Below are 24555 nucleotides of genomic sequence, written 5' to 3' on the forward strand. Positions count from 1 at the left end.
TGGACGCAGCAGCGGGACTCATGAGCGTGCCCGCACAGGTGCCCCCATGGAAAGCGGCTCTCCATGAGGGAACCCGATGGAAAGAAGGAGCCAGGAGTACTGACGGGGCACCCTGGAAAAGGAGGATCAGGGATGCTCTGTGCAAAACAGAGCTGGTAAATTTAACATGTTTGGTATAAAAAAAAAAAAAAACAAACCTTTACAAACCTTTACAATCACTTGGTCCCCCGGACCTTCAGAGCGCATGCGCCGCTGACGTCAGCGGCTGCATGCAGGGTGAATATCTCCTAAACTGTGCCGGTTTAGGAGATATTAATTGTAACTACAGGTAAGCCTTATTATAGGCTTACCTGTAGGTAAAAGTCAAATAGCGGAGTATACTACCGCTTTAACCACTTACCCACCAGGCCTATTTTTGACACCTGGTGTTTACAAGCTAAAATCTTCTTTTTTTTTTGCTAGAAAACTACTTAGAACTCCCAAACATTATGTATTTTTTTTTCAGAGACCCTAGAGAATAAAATGGAGATCATTGCAATATTTTTTATCACACCGTATTTGCGCAGCGGTCTTCCAAATGCAATTTTTTTGGAAAAAATTCACTTTTTTTTAAATTAAAAAACAAGAAAGTGTTTTTCATAATGTAAAAGAGAATGCTACGCCGACTAAATAGATTACCCAACATGTCATGCTTCAAAATTGCGCAAGCTTGCGGAATGGTGACAATCTTTGGTACTTAAAAATCCCATAGGCTACACTTTAAAAATTTCTATAGGTTACAAGCTTAGAGTTACAGAGTAGGTCTAGGGTTCAAATGTTTGCTTTCGCTCTAACGATCGCGGCAATACCTCACATGTGTGGTTTGAAAACCGTTTACATATGTGGGCGGGACTTGCATATGCGTTCGCTTCTGCATGCAAACTAACGGGCACAGGGCGCTTTCATTTTTTTTCCCCCCTATTTATTTTATTTATTATTTTTGATTTTTACGCAGTTTTAAAAAAAAATAAAAATTTGATCATTTTTATTCCTATTACAAGGAATGTAAACATCCCTTGTAATAGAAATAGGCATGACAGGACCTCTTTATTGTGAGATCTGGGGTCAAAAAGACATCAGATCTCACAAGGACACTAAAAAAGAAAAAAGGGTTTAAAAAAAAATCGGCTCTTTAAGCCGGTTGCTAGGCAACAACGTTTGACATTGCTCCGGTCCTCCAAGACCATAGAGTTGAGTGAGGGCCATCTTGCCCTCACTTGACTTCCTGTCTGTGTGGAGAGAGGACCGGATCGTATTCCCCGCTGCCGATGGGTCCGGTAAGCTGGGAAAACGACCGGGACGTGAGGGGGCACCTCTTCTGCCGCACTGTAAGGGTGATCCCGCAGTTAATCCGCCACTGGGACCACCCTTATCTGAAACCAGATCGCCCGTTGTTTTAAAAAATACCGGGGTTATGGCAGAACCCCGGTATTTAGCATCAAAGTACTGACGTACAACTGCGGCAAGCGGTAAGTGGTTAATAAAACCCGCTAACACCATGTAGCTTTATATTAGGATATTACCAATTTTTTCAACTATAACGAAATAACTCAAATAAATTGTCCTCTCTGTTCCTCCCAGGACTGCTCTCTATCTCCTTTGTTACCTCCTCCCATCCTCTGGAACTCCCTGCCCCAGCATGTCTGGTCAGCTCCTACCCTGTCCACCTTTAGGCGATCCTTGAAAACACACTTATTCAGAGAAGCCTACCCCACCTCCACCTGAGTTTAAGTCCAGTGGCGTACCAACAGGGGGGGCAGGGGGGGGGGAGGGGAGGTCCCTGGTGCCCCACACATTGGGGGGGGGGTTTCAGGGAGTACCAGGGTGACACCTAGGGCTGGCCGCCGGACTGCGTCCGCCGCTCACTGACGGAGGAGAGCTGAGCAGGAGACACTGAGGCAGAACGGGACAGGGAGAATCACCGGCGCTGAATAAACAGCGGGCGCTACCGGAGTTAACTTTGGACGCCCTAGCAACCAATCACCTGCTGTTAACTAGCAAAGTTAACCCTGGCAGTTTCCGCTGTTTATTCAGCGCTGGTGATTCTCCTGTTTTGCTTCAGACACAGTGCCTCCTGCTAATAAGGTAGGAAGGGGAGAGCTGGGGAGGGGGCTTTGGTGTGTAATGTAAAGGGTCCCATTGGGGGAGCCTGTAAATTCTAAAGGGTTCCATTGGGGGAGCCTGTATATTCTAAAGGGTTCCATTGGGGGGGGGCTGTATAATGTAAAGGGTTCCATTGGGGGAGCCTGTATATTCTAAAGGGTTCCATTGGGGGAGCCTGTATATTCTAAAGGGTTCCATTGGGGGAGCCTGTATATTCTAAAGGGTTCCATTGGGGGGGGGGGGCTGTATAATGTAAAGGGTTCCATTGGGGGAGCCTGTATATTCTAAAGGGTTCCATTGGGGGAGCCTGTATATTCTAAAGGGTTCCATTGGGGGGGGGGGGGCTGTATAATGTAAAGGGTTCCATTGGGGGAGCCTGTATATTCTAAAGGGTTCCATTGGGGGAGCCTGTATATTCTAAAGGGTTCCATTGGGGGAGCCTGTATATTCTAAAGGGTTCCATTGGGGGGGGGGGCTGTATAATGTAAAGGGTTCCATTGGGGGAGCCTGTATATTCTAAAGGGTTCCATTGGGGGAGCCTGTATATTCTAAAGGGTTCCATTGGGGGGGGGGCTGTATAATGTAAAGGGTTCCATTGGGGGAGCCTGTATATTCTAAAGGGTTCCATTGGGGGAGCCTGTATATTCTAAAGGGTTCCATTGGGGGGGGGGGGGCTGTATAATGTAAAGGGTTCCATTGGGGGAGCCTGTATATTCTAAAGGGTTCCATTGGGGGAGCCTGTATATTCTAAAGGGTTCCATTGGGGGGGGGCTGTATAATGTAAAGGGTTCCATTGGGGGAGCCTGTATATTCTAAAGGGTTCCATTGGGGGAGCCTGTATATTCTAAAGGGTTCCATTGGGGGGGGGGGCTGTATAATGTAAAGGGTTCCATTGGGGGAGCCTGTATATTCTAAAGTGTTCCATTGGGGGAGCCTGTATATTCTAAAGTGTTCCATTGGGGGAGCCTGTATATTCTAAAGGGTTCCGTGGGGGGGGGGGGCTGTATAATGTAAAGGGTTCCATGGGGAGGGGCTGTATAATGTAGAGGGTTCCACGGGGGCTGTATAATGTAAAGAGTTCCATGGGGGGGGGGGGGCGGTCTGTGTAATGTAAAGGGGTCCATGGGGGGGCTGTGTAATGTAAAAGGGTTCAGAGGTATGGGGGGTGTATTGTAAAGGGGTCCAGAGGTGCAGCAGCTGTGAATTGTAAAGGGGTCCAGAGGTATAGGGGCAGTGTAATGTGAAGGGGTCCAGAGGTATGGAGGCTGTGTAATGTAAAGGGGTTCAGAGGTAGGGGGGCTGTGTGATGTGAAGGGGTGCAGAGGTAGGAGGGCTGTGTAATGTAAAGGGGTCCAGAAGTATGGGGGGCCTGTGTAATGTAAAGGGGTCCAGAGGTACAGGGGCTGTGTAATGTAAAGGGATCCAGAGGTACAGGGGCTGTGTAATGTAAAGGGATCCAGAGGTACAGGGGCTGTTTAATGTAAAGGGGGTCTTCCTACATTTTACCGGCAGTTATAGCTGCAGTCCAATAGATTTCAATTAGGTTGTGCGTTTTCTTTCTGCATTTTCCTAAAGTGTACCTAAAGTCCCGCATGCTGCATCTTTTGCCCACTTTCAAAAAACAGGAAAATCATTGGGGGGTGACACCTTGTTTTATTGCACCAGGTGACACCAACTCTAGTGACACCACTGGCGGTACCACATAGTGAGTGTGCCACTGGCAGTTACATGTATTTCTGACTGGCGCCTCAGGTCAGTCGGCACCCGTTTTGCAAAGGAGGAGGGCCCTGGCGGCTGGGGGGGGAGGTTTCTTTCAGGTTCCGGGCCGCAGTGCGCGTTGGCGCGACACGTCGATGTGCGGTGCGTCCCCTACCTGCCTGTGTGGGGGGGGGGGGGGGGTGCCAGATATAGGATCCACTCGGGGTTCCAAATGCTCTAGGTACACCCCTGCTTGAGTCCCCTCCATTAGATCATCCCCCGCAGCCACTACCTTTTTTACCACCTCCCCCTCGCTTTAGATTGTAAGCTCCGTGAGCAAGGCCCTCCTATTCCTTTTATATTGAACTGTATTGTAAATTGTGCTGTCCCGCTTTTATTGTATAGTGCTGTGTAAACTGTTGGCGCTATATAAATCCTGTATAATAATAATAATATTAATAGTATTAAAATATTAGCAGTTTTTTCAAATATAACGAAATAATGCAAACATATCTAATTACAAAGTCATCTGTTTTTTTTTTTTTTTACAATATTATGGATATTAGTTTTTTTCTGCAAGGGAAGTTGCATACCATGCATTCCTTCAGTTCCTGCCCCCCCTTTGAGTTTCCATTGTTTTAGAGGACGTGAAGAAGGATATTCAACTTCGCCAAACAAGAAGTGTTTAGGGCTGTGTTGATGTCATCCCAGGGGGGTGAGGCTAGCTGACGGTTATCAGAGGATTGGAAGGAAATTAAGAAAACTAGGCAGCAAAAAGAAAAAAAAATAGCATGTATAGCAGCCGAGATTCCGTTCAGTAAGTGAAATCCATCTTTTGATTGGTTGTTGGTTGCACGGGATAAGGTTGGCATCTATGTGGAATCCCAGTAAAACAGCTACACGGTTTAAAACCAACTAAAATGGTTGTAGAGGTCAATACTAGTGTTTCTAATAAACGTTTTATATAAAAAATAATTGATATAAATGCCCTATAACTTTGAGCAAAAATATTACACAGCTGATTGGACATATTCCATATTGCAATTCCTGCATCTTGAGACCACACTTAGCCACTTAAAGAGGAAGTCAACGTCCTTTTTTTTTTTTTCTTTCTTTTCTCCCCCCTGCAAAGTAAATGCATAATGTGCTAGTATGCATCGCATACTTGCACATTATTTGACACTTACCTGCAACAAAGCCCGCGATGTTCCCACTGCCGGCCGCATCCATCTTCGCCCGTCCTCCTTCCGGGTCTGCGGACTCCAGCTGTATTACTGGCCGAAGCCACGTGATGTCACTTCCACACAGGCTCGCAGGAACCGCCGGTCACAGCACAGGGCTCTGAAGAATAAAATGGCGGTCATTGCAATATTTTTTGTCACGCGGTATTTGCACAGCGGTCGTTCAAATGCCTTTTTTTTGGGGGGAAAATTACATTTCACTGCACTTAAAAAAACTAAACAGTACATAAAGTTAGCTCATTTTTGTTTGTATAATGTGAAAGATGATGTCACGCCGAGTAAATAGATACCCAACATGTTATGGTTTAAAATTGTGCACACCTGCGGAATGGCGACAAACTACGGTCATTAAAAATCTCCATAGGCTACGTTTTAAAAATTTTAATGGTTACCAGTTTAGAGTTACAGAGTAAAACATTTTTTTTCCTATTTATTTTATTTATTTATTTTTAATTTTAGCACAGGTTTAAAAAAAAACAAAACAATCTAATCACTTTTATTGCTGTCACAAGCAATGTAAACATCCCTTGTGACAGTAAGCCTCGGTTCACATTTATGCGATGCGGGAAGGCTGCGAATCCGCAGCCTGTTCCCACATCGCACACGCACCCCCGGCAGTTCACACTGCCATATGCGATACGCTGGGGGTGTCAATGTAATCTTAACGACACCCCCAGTTTGATCGCATATTGCAGTGCGATCGTGCAGTTCACACAGGATCGGATCGCACAAGTGTGAACCGCTGTGCGATCCGATCCTGATGCGGCTGAAAAAAAGGGTCCCTGTGCGTGTTTGTTGCGGCTGCGGTGCGAATTTAGCTATACAAAGTGTATGGCTAAACTCGCACCGCAAAGCCGATCGCATGTAATGTCGGAGCAGTGCGCTCCGACATTACATGCGAACCCCGCACACGCACAAGTGTGAACCGGGGCTAATAGACAGTGACATGTACTTTTTATGGAGGGATCGGGGGTCTAAAAGACCCCAGACCCCTCCACTACACTTCCATGTATTCAAAATGCCAAAAACTGCATTTTTGAATACACTCACTTTTTAAATTCGGTAATCTTTAGCAGCCGAGTAACCCGGTTACGTCATCGGAGACCCAATCGAAGCCGCATCCGGGACGTGCCCGCTGGTTCCTCGGGTCACCTGGTGGGACAGGAGACCCGGGCAGAGTTGCGGCAGGGGGGCGTCCCCTCCTGCTTGCTGGCTTAATGATTGAGCGGCTCCCGAGCCAATGCGGTTCGGGAGCCACTCGATCATTACCACCTGAAAGCCGACCGCCGACTCTAAAAAATGGTACCGGGATGATGCTTCTAGCTGCAGGCATCATCCCGGTACAAGCACTTATTGCAGCAGCTGTAGGGCTACGTCGATTTGCGGGAAGTGGTTAAAGTAATTGTAAATTATTATTTTTTTTATAAATAACAAACCTGTTATACTTACCTGCTTTGTACAATGACTTCGGACAGAGCAGCCCCGATCTTCCTCTTCTCGGGTCCCCTGCCAGCATTCCTGGCTCCTCCTCTTCTCAGTATGTCACCATAGCTAACCACTTTCTATTGTGCCAAACCTGCGGGCCCGATCCTGAGCTGCGCTGTCTGCGTCCATTGACACAAACAGTGAGATTAGGCCCCGCCCCTGCTTCCTAGTCACAGAATTTGATTGACAGCAGCAGGAGCCAGTGGCATTCCACTGCTATAAGTCTGCCCTGTGAGGAGAGAGAGAATGGAGAGAGCCGCTGCTCTCCTGCACAGCGCTGGATCGGGCTCAGGTAAGTATAAGAGGGGGGAGCTGCACACACAGGGCTGGTGCTAGACTATTTTGCACCCTAGGCAAGACCAGCTACTTGCAACCCCCCCCCCCCCCAAAAAAAATAAAAATAAATAAAACTTAAACAATTTTTAAAAACAGTATTATTTCAATGATCATTTATACCTGAAGTTCTTAAAAGTAAAACCTGTTGTGAGGAAATGAGGACTTTGCACAGCACTTCCATTTTTTCCTTCCATTTCAAAAGGATTATTGGTTCAGCAGTGACAGGGACACTTAAGGGTTGATTTACTAAAGGCAAATAGACTGTGTACTTTGCAGAGGGCTGTTGCACTCTGCAAGTGCAGTTGCTCCAGACCTTAGTAAATGAGGTAAGGTTTCACTTTGCAAAGAGTACCCAATCACATGCAAGGGAAAATAGATTAAAAAAATGCATTTTAGTAGCACGTGATTGGATGATGAAAGTCAGCAGAGCTGCAGCTTATTTTCCAAGCTGTAGAATGCAACTGCACTTTCCCAAGTGCTTAGTGTATTTGCCTTTAGCCCCCTAACCCACATTCTCCTCCTTACACATTTCACCCCCTACTGGTGGACTAATAAAGCTTTTCTGTCTCAATCTTTTTTATTAAAGTGGAACTACACTGAACCTGAGTACCACAAATCAAAAGTACTATTTAATTCATTTTTTAAAGAGTAAGCTCACCCATCCATCCATGTCTCTATACTTTATTTTGCAGGGAAATTATTTAGAAAAACACACCCTAGTATTTCTGGCCATGGTCATCTTAAGTAGGGTAGTGGATTTACGTCGCAATTACTTCCTGGACTCCATCTGCCCTTAGCTCAGGCATGCAGATAGGAGGGTGTGCTTAGCTGAGAAAACCCTTCCTCCCCTTTTGAAGACTCATGGGATGTATGACATCATTTGCCTAGGCGTAAAAATTAGGAAGTAACTAAAGAAATGTAAAAAACTGTTCAAAACATGTAAATATGATACATTTTCCTATCTATTTACTATTGTTTGCAGCATGAAGATTCAAAATAGTCAATGTTGATTGAGAGACTGAAGTTCCACTTTAAGGTTTAAGTAACAAGAAAAAACATTGTTGAGTGGCACAATTTAGTACAAAATAGAACTGTCATCATAGTCAGTATAAAATAAAGGAAATTGGTGACAATAATAAATGGAAGATAAGGGTTTCGCTATGAGCCCATGGTAAGTCCTTTAACCACTTTACCACCGGAGGATTTTGCTGTCTTACGTCTGGGCCACTTTTTGCGATTCGGCACTGTGGGACTTTAACTGACAATTGCACAGACGTGCGACACCGTACCCAAACAAAATTTACCTCCTTTTTTTCCCACAAACAGAGCTTTCTTTTGGTGGTATTTGATCACCTGTGCGATTTTTACTTTTTGCACTATAAACAAAAAAACGGCGTACATTTAAAAAAAATAACAATATTTTTCAAATTTTTTTATATGAAATTCCCCCCCCCGCCCCAAAAAAATGTAAAAATCTAAATTTTTTTACATTTTTGGCCAATTTGTTTTCTGCTACCTATGTTTGGTAAAAAAATAGCAATAAGCGTATTTTGATTGGTTTGCGCAAAAGTTATTGCGTTTACTAACTAAGGGAAAGATTTCTGTCATTTTTGGTGTTTTTTTTTTTAACGAGTAATGGCGGCGATCTGCGTTTTTTTTTTTTTTGTTGCGGGACTGCGACATTGCGGCGGACAGATCGGACCCTTGACTGACATTTTTGACACTTTTGGGGGTACCAGTGACATTACTGCAGTAATCAGTGCTATACATATGCACTGTTACTGTAAAAATGACACTGGCAGGGAAGGGGTTAATGTATGCCTGGTGCTTACTGACGTGTGTGGTGGGAGGTGACTGTGTGACACAGGGACAGATCCAGGGTTCAAATATGCTGAACCCTGCAATCTGACCCTGCCTGTCACTTAGGAGATCCGCCCGCTTTGTTTACACAAGCGGGCGGATCTCCACACTCAATTCCCCGACGATTGGGGAAGAGCAGCGGGGATCGCCGCCGCTCCTCCCCTGGCCCGACTCCCGCTGTGACTGAATACAGTGGGAGCGACCCTCCGGCGAGAAGGGGGAATGTCTGGTGACGTAGGTCTACGTCGCCAGACGTTATCGAGCCACTTTGCCGCAGTAGAGCTCTATTGAGCAGTGCGGAAGTGGTTAAGTAGGCATGAGAAGCCAAATCCAAAGTGGTCAACCAATAGGAACCACTATGATAACAAACAGTGGCGTTCTCTCTCTATCCAGATATCAGAAAAAAAAATAAGGAAAAACTAGGATATAAACATCCTATCCCTTAATGTAATTTGTCCAATGCAGACTAATAAAGCTTTTCAAAAGCAAGGGAATAGTGGTGTGTGGCTTTACAGTCTTCATATAAAACAGTCACGAAATTAGAATTTTTAGGTTAAAAAGGTCAACAAGGGCATCATCTATGTTTTATTTATGACAGGTTTACTAAAACTAAGAAATGAACAAAACTAAAGTATAAGCCCACCCTAAAACTAAAATCCCTGCATCTATAGACCTCCACGTTCTAACAGTAACCTATCTAGCCCTGTATCGAAGAAATCAGTATACTTACCTTTTTTGGAGCCGATGTGAGCTGATCTCAAGCAGAGGAAGCTCTGCAGAGGACACGGCTGACAAGGGCTGTGAAATGAAATGGATAAGACGTCACCCATAGACTTACTATGTGGCTTCTGTTGTTAGCTGTGTCTTCTGCACCCACCGCCACAGTGAAGCCACGGCTGACAGCTCAGCGCGGCATCGGGTCGGATCGGCTTCAAAAAAGGTACGTATATTGATTTTTTCTTTACAGCCTTAGATAGGTTAGTGTTAGATCATGGAGGTCTAAAGATGCAGGGATTTTAGTTTTAGGTTGGACTTATCAGTTTTCCCCTGAAAAACGCAAAGAAAAAAGAAAAAGTGGTCTCATCCAGGTTATTGAGGTTATCAAAAAGCCAACAAGAAACAAGTGCCCATACAGGTCAGCTGAAATATTGGTCTTGTACAGGAGTCCCTAAACTTTCTAAACAAAGGACCAGTTTATAGTCCTTCAGACATTAGGGGGGCCGGACTGTGCCCCCCCCAGGAATAGAAGATGCCCCAGCATCAGTAGGAGTAAACAATACCTCTGACTGGGTGTTCAATGGGAGTAAAAAATAAAAATAAAAGACATAGCACCTGTGGTCAGTAGGACTGGTAATAGTGTCCTGTCATTGGTATTGGAGGAATAGTACCCCATCGTTGGGTGTTATTGGGAGAAATAGTACCCCATCGTTGGGTGTCATTGGGAGAAATAGTACCCCATCGTTGGGTGTCATTGGGAGAAATAGTACCCCATCATTGGGTGTCATTGGGAGAAATAGTACCCCATCGTTGGGTGTCATTGGGAGAAATAGTACCCCATCGTTGGGTGTCATTTGGAGAAATAGTACCCCATCGTTGGGTGTCATTGGGAGAAATAGTACCCCATCGTTGGGCATCATTGGGAGGAATAGTGCCCCATCGTTGGGTGTCATTGGGAGAAATAGTACCCCATCGTTGGGTGTCATTGGGAGAAATAGTACCCCATCGTTGGGTGTCATTGGGAGAAATAGTGCCCCATCGTTGGGTGTCATTGGGAGAAATAGTGCCCCATCGTTGGGTGTCATTGGGAGAAATAGTACCCCATCGTTGGGTGTCATTGGGAGAAATAGTACCCCATCGTTGGGTGTCATTGGGAGAAATAGTACCCCATCGTTGGGCGTCATTCGGAGGAATAGTGCCCCATCGTTGGGCGTCATTCGGAGGAATAGTGCCCCATCGTTGGGCGTCATTGGGAGGAATAGTGCCCCATCGTTGGTGTCATTGGGAGAAATTGTACCCCATCACTGGTGTCAGGAGTGGTATCCTGAGGGCCGGATAAAGGCAAGAAAAGAGCTGCATTCAGCCCATGGGCCGCAGTTTGGAGACCACTCGTCTTGTAGATCCATGGCTTTCATCTTACAGGTATTTTCATCATTATTGTGAATAGGTAAAACTACTGCAGACTGAACTGTCCACCGCCAGCAATAAGGAATGTTGGGTGGACTTATCAGCCTGGGTATGATTAGCTATATTTTCAGCTAGGTTTATAAATTATTTTATTCGGACAGACTTGCCTGACATGTGTGATTTTTTTCTGCAGTATCCTATTATATCTGAATTTGGGGATGAGAACTTTTCACCATATGATGATGCCAAGGAGGATTCTCTGCTACGAACTGAGGCCTCACAACATGAGGTGAGTGGGAAAATATGTTTGCTTGGCCCAGCTGCCGCCCATCTACAGATCTATGTGTGTATGTATATGTACAGTGTATATATATATATATATATATATACACACACACACACACACACACACACATCTTTCTGCTGGCACTGCTACCCTGGTGACTCATGTGTATATATATAATGACATTCCTCCTCCTCACTCCTTCCTAGAGTAACTACTTATAGTAATAATGACATATTGCATACACTGGCACAGTACACCCACCTCTTACACTTTCTCCTAGAGGGGATTCTCAAGAGGAAAATAGAACAACATGACAAGTTATATAATAACGCTACTCAGTAGGGATCATTTACAAATGTGAAAATGTTTGTACCAGATATCAGCTATACGCAACGTCTTTTCTAAAGTAAGTATGGATTCATTAGGGTGTCACTTGCTAACAGGCAAAGAGCAAACTCATATAGGTAGATACTGCATACGTCCCGTTCTTGGCTCCTAAGGTAATCTTCAAGGAGCACACCTCGCTGGCATTAAGAAAGAACCATGCAGACCTGAGACATTTTTTTTCTGCTGTACTCATTAGGATTGCCGTAGGCAAGTAAGATGGTAACATTCATCCAGGGTCGGTGCTAGATTATTTTGCGCTCTATACAAGACTAGCTACTTGCACCCCCCATTCCCAAAAAATAAAATATAAAAGGCTGCAAATGCAAATCACCTCCCTGCCAACGTTAGCTCTGTGTAGAGTGGGGAGCTGGGAGGAAGTGATGGCTTGCCCAGCACCTCATTGGCTGAATACCTCTTCTTCACTGATTAGCTGAAGCTTGCAGGAGATGGCTTTGTCTCCAGCTAACATTATCCAATCCTGTCGCTGTGTGCCAGAATGTCGGTGAAATGTGTGGGGAACAGGGCAGCCATCAGAAATTTTGGGACCCCTTACACAGCTTTATGCCTGGGCCCCCCAGGCCTAAACTTCTTACATCAGAGTCCCCAAAGTCTCCCCTCCTTTCATTAGTGTCCCCAGAGTCACCCGCCACTTACATAAGGGTCCCAGGTTCCCCAGAGTTGCCCCTCTTACATCAGGGTCCCCAGAGTGCCCCCTTCTTAAATCAGGGTCCCTAGAGTTTGCCCTTACATCAGAGAGCAAACTTTCATTAGGGTCCACAAAGTTACCCCTTACATTAGGATACCAAAGTCCCCCCTTAGATCAGGGTCCCCATAGCCCCCCTTAAATCAGGGTCCTTCAGAGCCCCCCTTTTTAATCAGAGTCCCCCTTACATCAGGGTCCCCAAAGTCCCCCCTCCTTAAATAAGGGACCACCGAGTTCCCCCTTACACCAGAGTCCCCCTTTCATTGCATATGGCAGTGCCCGAAGGAGCGTACTTCGGGTAATGTCACTAAAAGAAACCTGTGAAGTTTATGTTATGTAGATGAAGAGTTTCTAGCTCTTATAGCTCTTCTATAGACCAAAGGCAAAGAATAAAAAAACCGGCATAAATATGGAATAGCTAAATTAACAAGCAATTAGGGTACTCCACTGGGCTGGAGAAGAACATGAGAAGAACAGGGAGTTGCTAGAGGAAAGATAAGAGGTGGTATCTAGGTACAGTAGAGGCATAGTACATAGGACCTCTTTGGAAGGGGAGGTGTATGTGTATGTGCATAATGCTGGAATACCTTGGTGATAGACCAAAACATTTGAAGCCCAGACTAACTCAATGCAGCTAAGGATCCCAAGTTTGTGTCTGCAACAAATCTAACAGAGTAAAAATAGAAGTCACGTAGATCAGCACTGGGAAGGTGTTAAGTCTGCATAAAGCATATATACACACACTATACTACCAAAAGTATTGGGACACCTGCCTTTACACGCACATGAACTTTAATGGAATCCCAGTCTAAGTCTGTAGGGTTCAATATTGCATTGGCCTTTGCAGCTATAACAGCTTCTACTCACCAAATATTCATGCTGGTGCGACCAGCAGACAACGCCTGCATGAGACATATATATATAAATCCAGGATTGCTGCACACAATATTTATTGAAAAAGAAAAACATATATATATATATATATATATATATATATATATATATATATATATATATATATATAAATATTCAAAAGTTCCAAATACAACAGTTTCGGGCTATAAAAATGTGTTCACGCCCTTCCTCGGGTAGAAACAATCAGAAATAATCCCCATCATTTCAATTGCTCTGTATAGTTATCTTACACCGGGAATCAATCAGGTATTTAACACTTTCTACTACACAAAAAAACTCTTCATTCATTGCCCCCTTCATCTCAGTATGAATGCTGTATCAACTAGATTCCCCTTCCATAACACAAGAGAAAATCCCAGTTCATACCTAATATCAAAATATGTAAATTAAGAAAATAAGACAAGAAAAATAATGAAAACCAAAAACTTCATTAACCAACATATATCACATAAAAAATATTGCACAGAACCCCTAAAGGACCAATATCCACTGTTCACAAGAGCAAATGTAGATCGAAATCTAAATTTAACCCTAAAATTTAAAATTTCCTTTTTTTTCGAGCCGGAAGTGGGAGGAGCAAGCAGCAGCGAGCAGCCGGAGGAGTGTGTGTAGAGGAGAGCGTGGAGGAGAGCCGGGTGACACGTGCGGGGGAGCCGCACTAGGTCACCAGAAGCCGGCGCGAGTGCAGGGGACAGGGGACAGAGAGACCGGAACAGAGAGCGGGACCAGGACGTGAAGGACCGGGACTGGAAGCCGCGGCCGTAGACGGCGGAGCGGCGGCTGCGGCGGTGAACGGACACCACACAGTATTGAGGAGGGAGGTTCACGGAAGCAGGGGAGGAGGAGCAGCGGCGACTGGTGAGTATCTCCCTGCAGCTGTGTGACGTGCTTTGGGGACCTGTGACTGACGGACTGACAGACCATCCTGTGACTGACTGACCATAGGGATCTGTGACTGACTGACCATAGGGATCTGTGACTGACTGACCATAGGGATCTGTGACTGACTGACCTTGCTTGCGACCGTCAACGACTGACAAGACTGTTCTGCGACTGACAAGACTGTTCTGCGACTGACAAGACTGTTCTGCGACTGACAAGACTGTTCTGCGACTGACAAGACTGTTCTCCGACTGACAAGACTGTTCTGCGACTGACAAGACTGTTCTGCGACTGACAAGACTGTTCTGCGACTGACAAGACTGTTCTGCGACTGACAAGACTGTTCTGCGACTGACAAGACTGTTCTGCGACTGACAAGACTGTTCTGCGACTGACAAGACTGTTCTGCGACTGACAAGACTGTTCTGCGACTGACAAGACTGTTCTGCGACTGACAAGACTGTTCTGCGACTGACAAGACTGTTCTGCGACTGACAAGACTGTTCTGCGACTGACAAGACTGTTCTGCGACTGACAAGACTGTTCTGCGACCGACAAGACTGTTCTGCGACCGACCGACGGCGCTCTTGACTGATCGACCGTGAGTATTTTAGAGACTGGTGAGTATCTTAGCGACTAGTGAGCATTTTGCGACTGGTTAGCATCTTGCGAGGGTTAGCATCTTGCGACTGGTGAGTATATTTGCAACTGGTGTGTATCGGGTGAGTATCTTGCGACTGGTGAGTATCCTTGCGACTGGTGAGTATCCTTGCGACTGGTGAGTATCCTTGCGACTGGTGAGTATCTTTGCGACTGGTGAGTATCTTTGCGACTGGTGAGTATCTTGTGTCTGTTGGATCTTTGCGACTGGTGAGTATCGTTGCGGTTAGTGAGTATCGTTGCGACTGGTGAGTATCGTTGCGACTGGTGAGTATCTTTGCGTCTGTTGGATCTTTGCGACTGGTGAGTATCTTTGCGTCTGTTGGATCTTTGCGACTGGTGAGTATCTTGCGTCTGTTGGATCTTTGCGACTGGTGAGTATCTTAGCGACTGGTTAGTATATTAGCGACTGGTGAGTACCCCAGGTTTAGTACCAGGGAAGTTAGAGGTAGGGTAGGTAAGGAAGAGCAGGTCGTTAACATTATCCCCATAGAGTAGAGGGTAATAATGTCCGACAGGATTGCGGATGCCACTCAGTGCACTTCTTGCTGCATGTATGCGTTCCTTGATGAACCATTCGAGGGCGAATACTGCTGTGCAAGATGTGAGCAACTTGTTGCTCTGGTAGACCAGATCCTGGACCTACAGAACACAGTGGCAACACTGCGTGGCATCAACAACCTGGAAAGGAGCTTGGACATTACCTATCAGGCGCTGGTAGGGGCCAGCATAGAGGAGGGAGGAACAGAGGAGACGCAAGAAGCAGAGGTACGCAGCTGGGTGACTGTTAGGAAGGGTAGAGGGAGGAGAGCCAGGGAGGCCAATCCTGAGTTGGTACACCCTAACAAATCTGTCGAGTTGCAGGTTGAGGGGGATATCAGCTCAGGGGTGGCAGAGCTGGAGCATGCACCCTCCCCCAGCTGCCAGGGGAGGGACGGCTCCAGGAAGAAGGGGGGCCGTAACTCAGGAAAGGTTAGAAAGGTTGTGGTAGTTGGGGACTCAATTATCAAGAGGACAGAGAGGGAAATCTGTAAAAAAGATCTCGTGAACCGAACAGTTTGCTGTTTACCGGGCGCCCGAGTTCGGCACATCGCAGATCTGGCAGACAGATTGTTGTGCGGGGCTGGGGATGACCCAGCGGTCATGGTGCATGTGGGCACTAATGACAAAGTTAAAGGTAGGTGGAGGATCCTTAAGAACGATTTCAGGGACTTAGGTAATAGATTGAGGAAAAGGACCTCCAAGGTGGTTTTCTCTGAAATACTGCCTGTACCTCGAGCCACACAGGAGAGGCAGAAGGAGATTAGGGAACTTAACAAGTGGCTGAGGAATTGGTGTAGGAAGGAGGGGTTTGGGTTCCTGGAGAACTGGGCTGACTTCTCAGTCGGCTACCGGCTCTTTAGTAAGGATGGGCTGCACCTTAATGGGGACGGTACAGCTCTTTTGGGGAGAAAGATGGCCACCAAGTTGGAGGGGCTTTTAAACTAGGAGACGGGGGGGAGGGCTCAGAAGTAGAGTCAGTCAGGAGGAAGCAGAGGACTGAAGGCAGCTGTAGTGTCAGCAGCGACAGTAGGTCCACAAGGTCAATTGGCGGGTCTGTGCGGGAGAACCTCAGACCAAACAGGAATAAACATAACCGCCAATTGCGCTTAACTTCCTTAAAACTAAGAGGGGTATATGCTAATGCCAGGAGCCTAGCTAATAAGATGGATGAGTTGGAAATGTTAGTACATGAGGAGGACATAGACCTTGTGGGAATAACAGAGACTTGGTTCGACCCCTCACATGACTGGCTGGCCAATATCCAAGGGTATTCGGTGTACCGGAAGGACAGGGTAGGAAAAAGAGGGGGAGGGGTATGTCTCTATGTCAAGAACAATATAAAGGTGACAGAAAGGAGTGACATTACGGATGGGATGAGCATGGATTTAGAATCTGTGTGGGTTGAACTCCATAGGGAAGGAGAAAAGGGGAAAGTAATTGTGGGGGTTTGCTATAGGCCACCTAACCAAGGGGAGGAGGTAGAGCTGGAATTTTTAGCACTAATGGGTAAAGTGGCAAAATTGGGATCAGTCATCGTATTGGGGGACTTCAATTACCCCGACATTGACTGGGAAGAGGGGACTGCACACTCACAGAAGGCCCGCCTATTCACGGAAACCTTACTGGATAATTACATGTCACAGTTGGTGGATTCCCCCACCAGAGAAAACGCAGTCCTGGATCTATTGCTCACTAATGACCCAGACATAATCTCGGAGGTAGGAGTCCAGGACAACCTGGGCTCTAGCGATCACAGGATGATCACATTTAGTGTAAATAACAACATAACAAGACAAGTGGGGAACATAAGAACCCTAAACTTCAGAAGGGCAAACTTTCCAAAATTGTACTCAATGATGGAAAAGGTAAACTGGGACCAAACCCTGGGATCCCTGACCACAGAGGAAAAATGGGAATGCTTTAGGAACATATTAGGCAAAGGCATCTTGCAGTGCATTCCTATGGGAAATAAATTTAGAAGAGACAAAGCCAAACCTGGCTGGCTAAACTGTAGCGTCATAAAACTTATTAGGGGGAAAAAATTGGCCTTCAAGAAGTATAAATCAGAGGGCACAGTATCGGCTTTCGAGCAATACAAGGAGGCAAATAAGAAAAGTAAACAAGAAATCAAGATGGCTAAAATCAACTTTGAGAGACAAATAGCGGAGGATAGTAAAAAAAACCCAAAGAAATTCTTTAAATATATCAACAGCAAAAAAACTAAGGCAGAGCATATTGCACACATAATTAACAATGATGGGAGGATGGTTACAGAGGACACTGAAAAAGCAACCGTGCTAAATGCTTTTTTCTCGTCAGTCTTTACACAGGAAAAGGAGGGGTACACTGACCATGACTGTATGGTTAGTAGTAATACACAGGACTTGCCACCATGGCTAACAGAGGGGGAAATCAGGGAAAGGCTGGATAAACTTAACACAAACAAATCGCCAGGACCGGATGGCATACATCCGAGAGTACTCAAGGAACTCAGTAAAGTTATATCGAGACCACTGTTCCTGATCTTTGCTGACAGTATTAGGACAGGAGATGTACCAGGGGATTGGAAGAAAGCTAACGTGATTCCAATATTCAAAAAGGGCCAGAGGCATATCCCGGGAAATTATAGGCCTGTCAGTTTGACATCAGTAGTATGTAAACTTCTGGAGGGGATGATAAGGGACTATATTGTAGAGTTTGCTAAGGACAACAACATCATCAGCAGTAATCAGCACGGGTTTACAAATGGGCGTTCTTGTCAAACCAATCTCCTTACATTCTACGAGGAGGTGAGCTGTGAGCTAGATAGGGGGAGACCAGTGGATGTGGTGTACTTGGATTTCGCTAAGGCGTTTGATACAGTTCCCCACAAGCGCTTAATTTATAAAATAAGGTCTGCAGGTATCGATAGCAGGGTTTGCTCTTGGATACGGAACTGGCTAAAAAGGCGGGTCCAAAGGGTAGTAATAAACAGCGCATACTCAGACTGGTCTGAGGTGGTAAGCGGGGTCCCCCAAGGCTCAGTCCTGGGACCAACCTTGTTCAATTTATTCATAAACAACATTGAGGTCGGGATCAGTAGTTCGATATCAGTTTTTGCAGATGACACAAAATTGGGCAGGGCAATAACTTCACAACATGAAGCAGATATCCTGCAGAATGACCTGGACAAAATAACAGAGTGGGCAACGACATGGCAAATGAGGTTTAACGTGGAGAAGTGTAAGGTTTTGCACTTGGGGACTAAAAACATAAAATCACAATACACGTTAGGAGGGGAGCCCTTGGGGGAATCAAAAATGGAGAAGGATCTGGGAGTATTGGTTGATGATAGATTAGGAAACAGCATGCAATGTCAAGCGGCAGCTTCCAAAGCCAACAGAATATTAGCATGCATAAAGAAAGGGATGCATTCCAGAGATAAGACTATAATCCTTCCACTTTATAAAACTCTGGTCCGACCGCATCTGGAGTATTCCGTCCAGTTCTGGTCGCCAGTCCTCAGGAGGGATGTGTTGGAGCTGGAGAGAGTCCAGAGAAGGGCAACTAAACTAATTAGGGGATTGGAGGACCTTGACTATGAAGAGCGTCTACAATCGCTCGATTTATTCTCCCTGGAGAAGAGACGTCTGAGGGGGGACATGATAGCAATTTATAAATATCTTAATGGGGATCCCAGCTTAGAAAAAAAGCTGTTCATTCGAAGGGATTGCATGAGGACTCGAGGGCATACAATGCGATTAGAGGAGAAGCGTTTTAACCTCAGGCAACGTGGGGGGTTCTTTACTGTTAGGGCAACAAGATTGTGGAATTCTCTACCACAAGAGGTGGTTTCTGCGGGTAGTATGGTGGCTTTCAAAAGACTCTTAGACTTACATCTCAAGGATCAGAACATTCAGGGGTATGGGAGATGATTACAGCCACACATGCCTACACAGGTTGAACTGGATGGACTATTGTCTTTATTCAACCTCACCTACTATGTAACTATGTAACTATGTAACTATGTAACCCTTTGGGGCTAAGGGTATCTATACGGTTTATCCAATAAACCTATTGTTTTTGAAGTTTAAGTTCTCTATTACCACCCCTCCTATCATGTGGAATGGCTTCTATTAAATATATAAAACATAATTGGGATACAGTGTGTTTCATTTCGACAAAATGTCTAGCTAATGGGAGTTGGGACAATTTGTCTCGTATTGAATACTTGTGTCTAGCTACGCGATCTTTCACCTTCTGTGAGGTCTCCCCAACATAGAGGAGACCACACGGACATTTGATCACATAGACCACAAAAGATGATTGGCATGTATGATATCCCTTGATATCTATATTAATTCCTATATATGGGATGATTCAAAAATGTACCTTTCATCATAGAGTTGCACTGAATGCAATTCAAACAAGGATATGATCCATGACTAGGAGGACCCAAAAATGTTCTAGAGATACTGGCATTGTGACGAAATTGGTCTGATCGTACCAATCTATTGTACAATATTCTTCCCCTGTGATATGCAGGGAAAGGACATTGCTGAAATTTTTATGATCCCTAATGATCTTTTTATCTGAAGTTTAATTTCTAACCAATGAGGTTACTGGTTTAGGATAACCCCTACTTAACAATTTTTTCTCCATCTCATCAAGTCGATTTTCTTTCTGGGAGGGATCACCAACTATTCTTTTAACTCGCATGAACTGACTCTTAGGTATAGACCTAAATACCCCCGGAGGATGAAAGCTCTTATAGCAAAGAAACTGATTACAATCAGTAGGCTTTACATATAAACCACTATGTATGGAATCCCCATGAATAGTTAGTCATGTATCCAGAAAAGGCATTTTTTCTTGGCTATACGACATATTGAACTCAATGGGTATCAATGAATAAATCACTTACAGGTTCTCTTTGGGGCAGTACAGGACCTGTTACAACAAGAAGTAACAAGTAGTAATAGTCCCAGTTCTGTACTAGGAATGTTTTCAGGGCTTTTACTCAAACCTGTTTACGGTCCCCAGGAAGGAGGGTAAGGTGTGTCCAATTCTGGACCTAAAAGGCACTGAATTGCTTCGTGCGCGTTCAAAATTTCAAGATGAAATCCATTCGCACGGTGGTGGCTTCCCTACATCAGGGGGATTTCTTGGCCTCCATAGACATCATAGATGCCTGCCTTCACATCCCGATATGTGCAGGACATCAACGGTTTCTCCGTTTTGCCGTGGGAGAGGATCACTATCAGTTTGTGGCGTTATTCTTTGGTCTCGCCTCTGCTCCTCGGGTCTTCACAAAGGTGTTGGCTCTGGTCCTCGCTTTGTTACACCAGCGGGGCTTATCGATCCTGGGTTACCTGGACAATCTGCTTTTCCGTGCGCAGTCTCCCACGGTGCTGGTGACAAACTTAGAGATCACCATGAGAACCCTTGAGGAGTTCGGGTGGATTTTGAACCTTCAGAAGTCATTCCTGGTTCCTTCCATGAGACTGGACTATCTGGGCCTGACTTTGGATTCCTCTTCAGCCGGGGTGTTTCTTCCTCGGGACAAACTTCAAAAGCTCCAGACTGCAATTCAGCTGTTGCTGTCCAGCAAATGGTTGTCCCTTCAGACTTGTATGAGAGTTCTGGGACTGATGGGGTCGTCCTTTGTGGTTGCCCCTTTCGCTCAATTCCACACGAGAATGGAACAAAGATCCAAATTCCCTGGACAACCAGATCCAGCTGAGCCAGGTGACCTAGGAGTCCCTGATATGGTGGCTTCGGCCCAGACGCTCAAGCAAGGAAAATCCTTCCTCCCCCCCTATATGGGGCAGTTGTCACCACGGATGCCAGTCTGTCCGGGTGGGGAGGTGTTCTCTGCAAGCTTTCTGCTCAAGGTGTCTGGTCCCTGGAAGAATCCAGGTTACCAATCAATGTTCTGGAGCTGAGAGCGGTCAGGCTTTTCCTAGTCCACTGGACTGAGTACCTTCAGGGCTGTCCAGTGTGCATTCAGTCGGACGATGCCACGGGCTGAGGCTTATGTCAATCACCAAAGGGGCGTCAGAAGTGTCCTTGTGGCCTTGAAGGTGGCAGGCATCCTTCGATTGGCCGAAAGCTTTGTTCTAGCTCTCTCCGCTGTTCACATTCCAGGAGTGGAAAATTGGCAGGCGGATTACTTCGGTCGACAGACTTTGGATCAAGGGGAATGGTTTCTCCATCTGGAAGTGTTCCAGCGGTTGTGCCTTCGTTGGGGCACTCCAGTAGTAGATCTGTTGGTGTCCCGGATCAACAGGAAAGTGCAGAGGTTTGTGGCACGCTCTCAGGACCCTCTGGCAGACGCCACGGATGCGCTGGTGCAGGAAAATAGAAAACATGGGGATTCCATACATAGTGATTTATATGTAAAGCCAGTTGCTTTGCCATAAGAGCCTTCATCCTCTGGGGCAGGGGCGTAACTACAGGGGTTGCAGGGGTTGCAATTGCTACCGGGCCCCATGCTCCAGGGGGCCCGGTAGCAAACCAATAGGTGAACTTCCAAGATCTCAAAGGTCACACTTGCGACCGGGCCCTGGCATTGCACCACTGGGCGGAGGGCCCAAGATTGCAGGAAGGGGGCCCACTGCAGAACTTGTGAAAGGATCCTGCTTCGGGACCATAATAAAAGGCCATGCAACGAGAGTAAAGGGCCCCAGGATTAGTGGGAAGAGCCCCGGGCTTGAAGGGAAGGGCCCCGGCCAGGGGTCTGGGGGGCCCTTCATGGTTTCTTGCATCGGGGCCCTGAAGGTTCTAGTTACGCCTCTGCTCTGGGGGTATTTAGGTCTATACCTAAGAGTCAGTTCATGCGAGTTAAAATAGTTAGTGATCCCTCCCAGAAAGAAAATCGACTTGATGAGATGGAGAAAAAGTAGGGGTTATCCTAAACCAGTAACCTCATTGGTTAGAAATGAAACTTCAGATAAAAAGATCATTAGGGATAATAAAAAACGATTACCGTTCGTTTCTCAATACCATTTTTTTTCTAAACATATACATGGCATTCTGAGGAAACATTGGTTAATATTGAAGGAAAATTATTCACAGGTAACTGAATTTCAACAATGTCCGTTCTCTGCATATCGCAGGGGAAGAACATTGTACAATAGATTGGTACGATCAGACAAATTTCGTCACAATGCCAGTGTCTCTAGAACATTTCTGGGTCCTCCTACTCCTAGTCATGGATCATATCCTTGTTTGAATTGCATTCAGTGCAATTTATGATGAAAGGTACATTTATTTATTTATTTTTTAATACCATTACAAAAACTTGCAAGCTACAGTGCTACAGGATTGAATATTGAATTCTGAAACACTGTTTAAGCAATGTTTAAGCTTGCAAGTTTTTGTAATGGTATTAAAAAAGAAAGAAAGGTACATTTTTGAATCATCCCTATATAGGAATTAATATAGATATCAAGGGATATCATACATGCCAATCATCTTTTGTCGTCTATGTGATCAAATGTCAGTGTGGTCTCCTCAATGTTGGGGAGACCTCACAGAAGGTGAAAGATCGCGTAGCTAGACACGTATTCTATACGAGATAAACTGACCCAACTCCCATTAGCTAGACGTTTTGTCGAAATGAAACACACTGTATCCCAATTACGTTTTATGGTAATAGAAGCCATTCCACATGATAGGAGGGGTGGTAAAAGACTGAGAACTTAAACTTCGAAAACGGGAGGTTTATTGGATAAACCGTTTAGATATCCTTAGCCCCAAAGTGTTAAATTCAGATTTCAATCTACATTTGTTCTTATGAACAGTTGAGATCGGTCCTTTAGGGGTTCTGTGTTTTGTTTTATGTGATATATGTTGGTTAATGAAGTTTTTGGTTTTCATTATTTTTTTTTTACTTTTTTTCTTCATTTACATATTTTGATATTAGGTATGAATTGGGATTTTCTCTTGTGTTATGGAAGGGAAATCTAGCTGATACAGCATTCATTCTGAGACGAAGGGGACAATGAATGAAGATTTTTTGTGTAGTAGAAAGTGTTAAATACCTGATTGATTTCCGGTGTAAGATAACTATATATAAGGCAATTGAAATTACGTGGATTATTTATGATTTTTACTACGTGAGGAAGGGCAAACACATTTTTATGGCCCGAAATTGTTGTATTTGGAACTTTTGAATATTTATATTTGTATATACTTTTTTTTTTTTTTTCAATAAATATAGTGTGCAGCAATCCTGGACTTTTTTCTTATATGTGGACTGTGGGAGGGCCTGATTGCTTGCACCTGCAAGATTGATATATATATATATATATATACACTGTTTATACACACACACGTGCACATATACATACATATACATACATACACATAATATTGTCAAAAGTATTGGGATGCCTGCCTTTACGCACACACACACACATGAACTTTAATGGCATCCCAGTCTTAGTCTGTAGGGTTCAATATTGAGTTGGCCCGCCCTTTGCAGCTATAACCGCTTCAAATCTTCTGGAAAGGCTGTCCACAAGGTTTAGGAGTGTGTCTATGGGAATGATTGACCGTTCTTCCTGGTTTGTAGTTTCCGCTCTAATCCATCCCACAGGTATTCTTTCGGGTTGAGGTCAGACTCTATTTAGGCCAGTCACGTTCCTCCACCTCAAACTCGCTCATCAGTCTTTATGGACCTTGCTTTATGCACTATTCCAAATCATTTGGTGGAGGGGGGATTATGGTGTGGGGTTGTTTTTCAGAGGATGGGCTTGACCCCTTTGTTCCAGTAAAGGGAACTCTCAAGGCGTCAGCATACCAAGACATTTTTGCCAATTGCATGCTCCCAGCTTTATTGGAACAGTTTGTGGATGTCTCCTTCCTTTTCCAAAATTACTGCGCACCAGTGCTCAAAGCAAGGTCCATAAAGACATGAATGAGTGAGTTTGGGGTGGAGGAATGTGACTGGCCTGCACAGAGTCCTGACCTCAACCCGATGGAACACCTTTGGGATTAATTAGAGCAGAGACTAAAAGCCAGGCCTTCTTGTCCAAAATCAGTGCCTGACCTCACAAATGCACTTCTTTAACCACCTCCCACCCGGCCATTGTACATATACGGCCGGGTGGGAGTCTCGTCCTTCTGAATGGACGTTCCCGGAACGTCCTTCAGAAGGAGCGAGATCGCGCCGCCGCGTGCACGCGCAGCCTCGATGTGCCTGTGTCCCTCGGACACAGCGCAACAAGATGCGTCAGAAGGGCCCTGTGATTGGCCCTCCTGATCACATGACGGCTGTGTCCAATCACAGCCGTCATGCAATGTAAATA

The 24555-nt window shown here is 45.2% G+C and overlaps 1 protein-coding gene across 1 annotated transcript in view; it reads left to right on the forward strand.

Moving 5' to 3' along the window:
* The window catches only part of TBKBP1 (TBK1 binding protein 1), a 267510-nt gene that overhangs the window by 29611 nt on the left and 213344 nt on the right, over positions 1–24555 (forward strand). The window contains exon 2 of the mRNA XM_082271866.1: positions 11080–11175. Coding sequence (XP_082127992.1) covers positions 11080–11175 — 96 coding nt within the window. The remainder of the gene's footprint in view (positions 1–11079; positions 11176–24555) is intronic.

The sequence above is a fragment of the Pelophylax lessonae genome (assembly GCF_965119305.1).
Source record: "Pelophylax lessonae genome assembly, chromosome: 11".
NCBI lineage: Eukaryota > Metazoa > Chordata > Amphibia > Anura > Ranidae > Pelophylax > Pelophylax lessonae.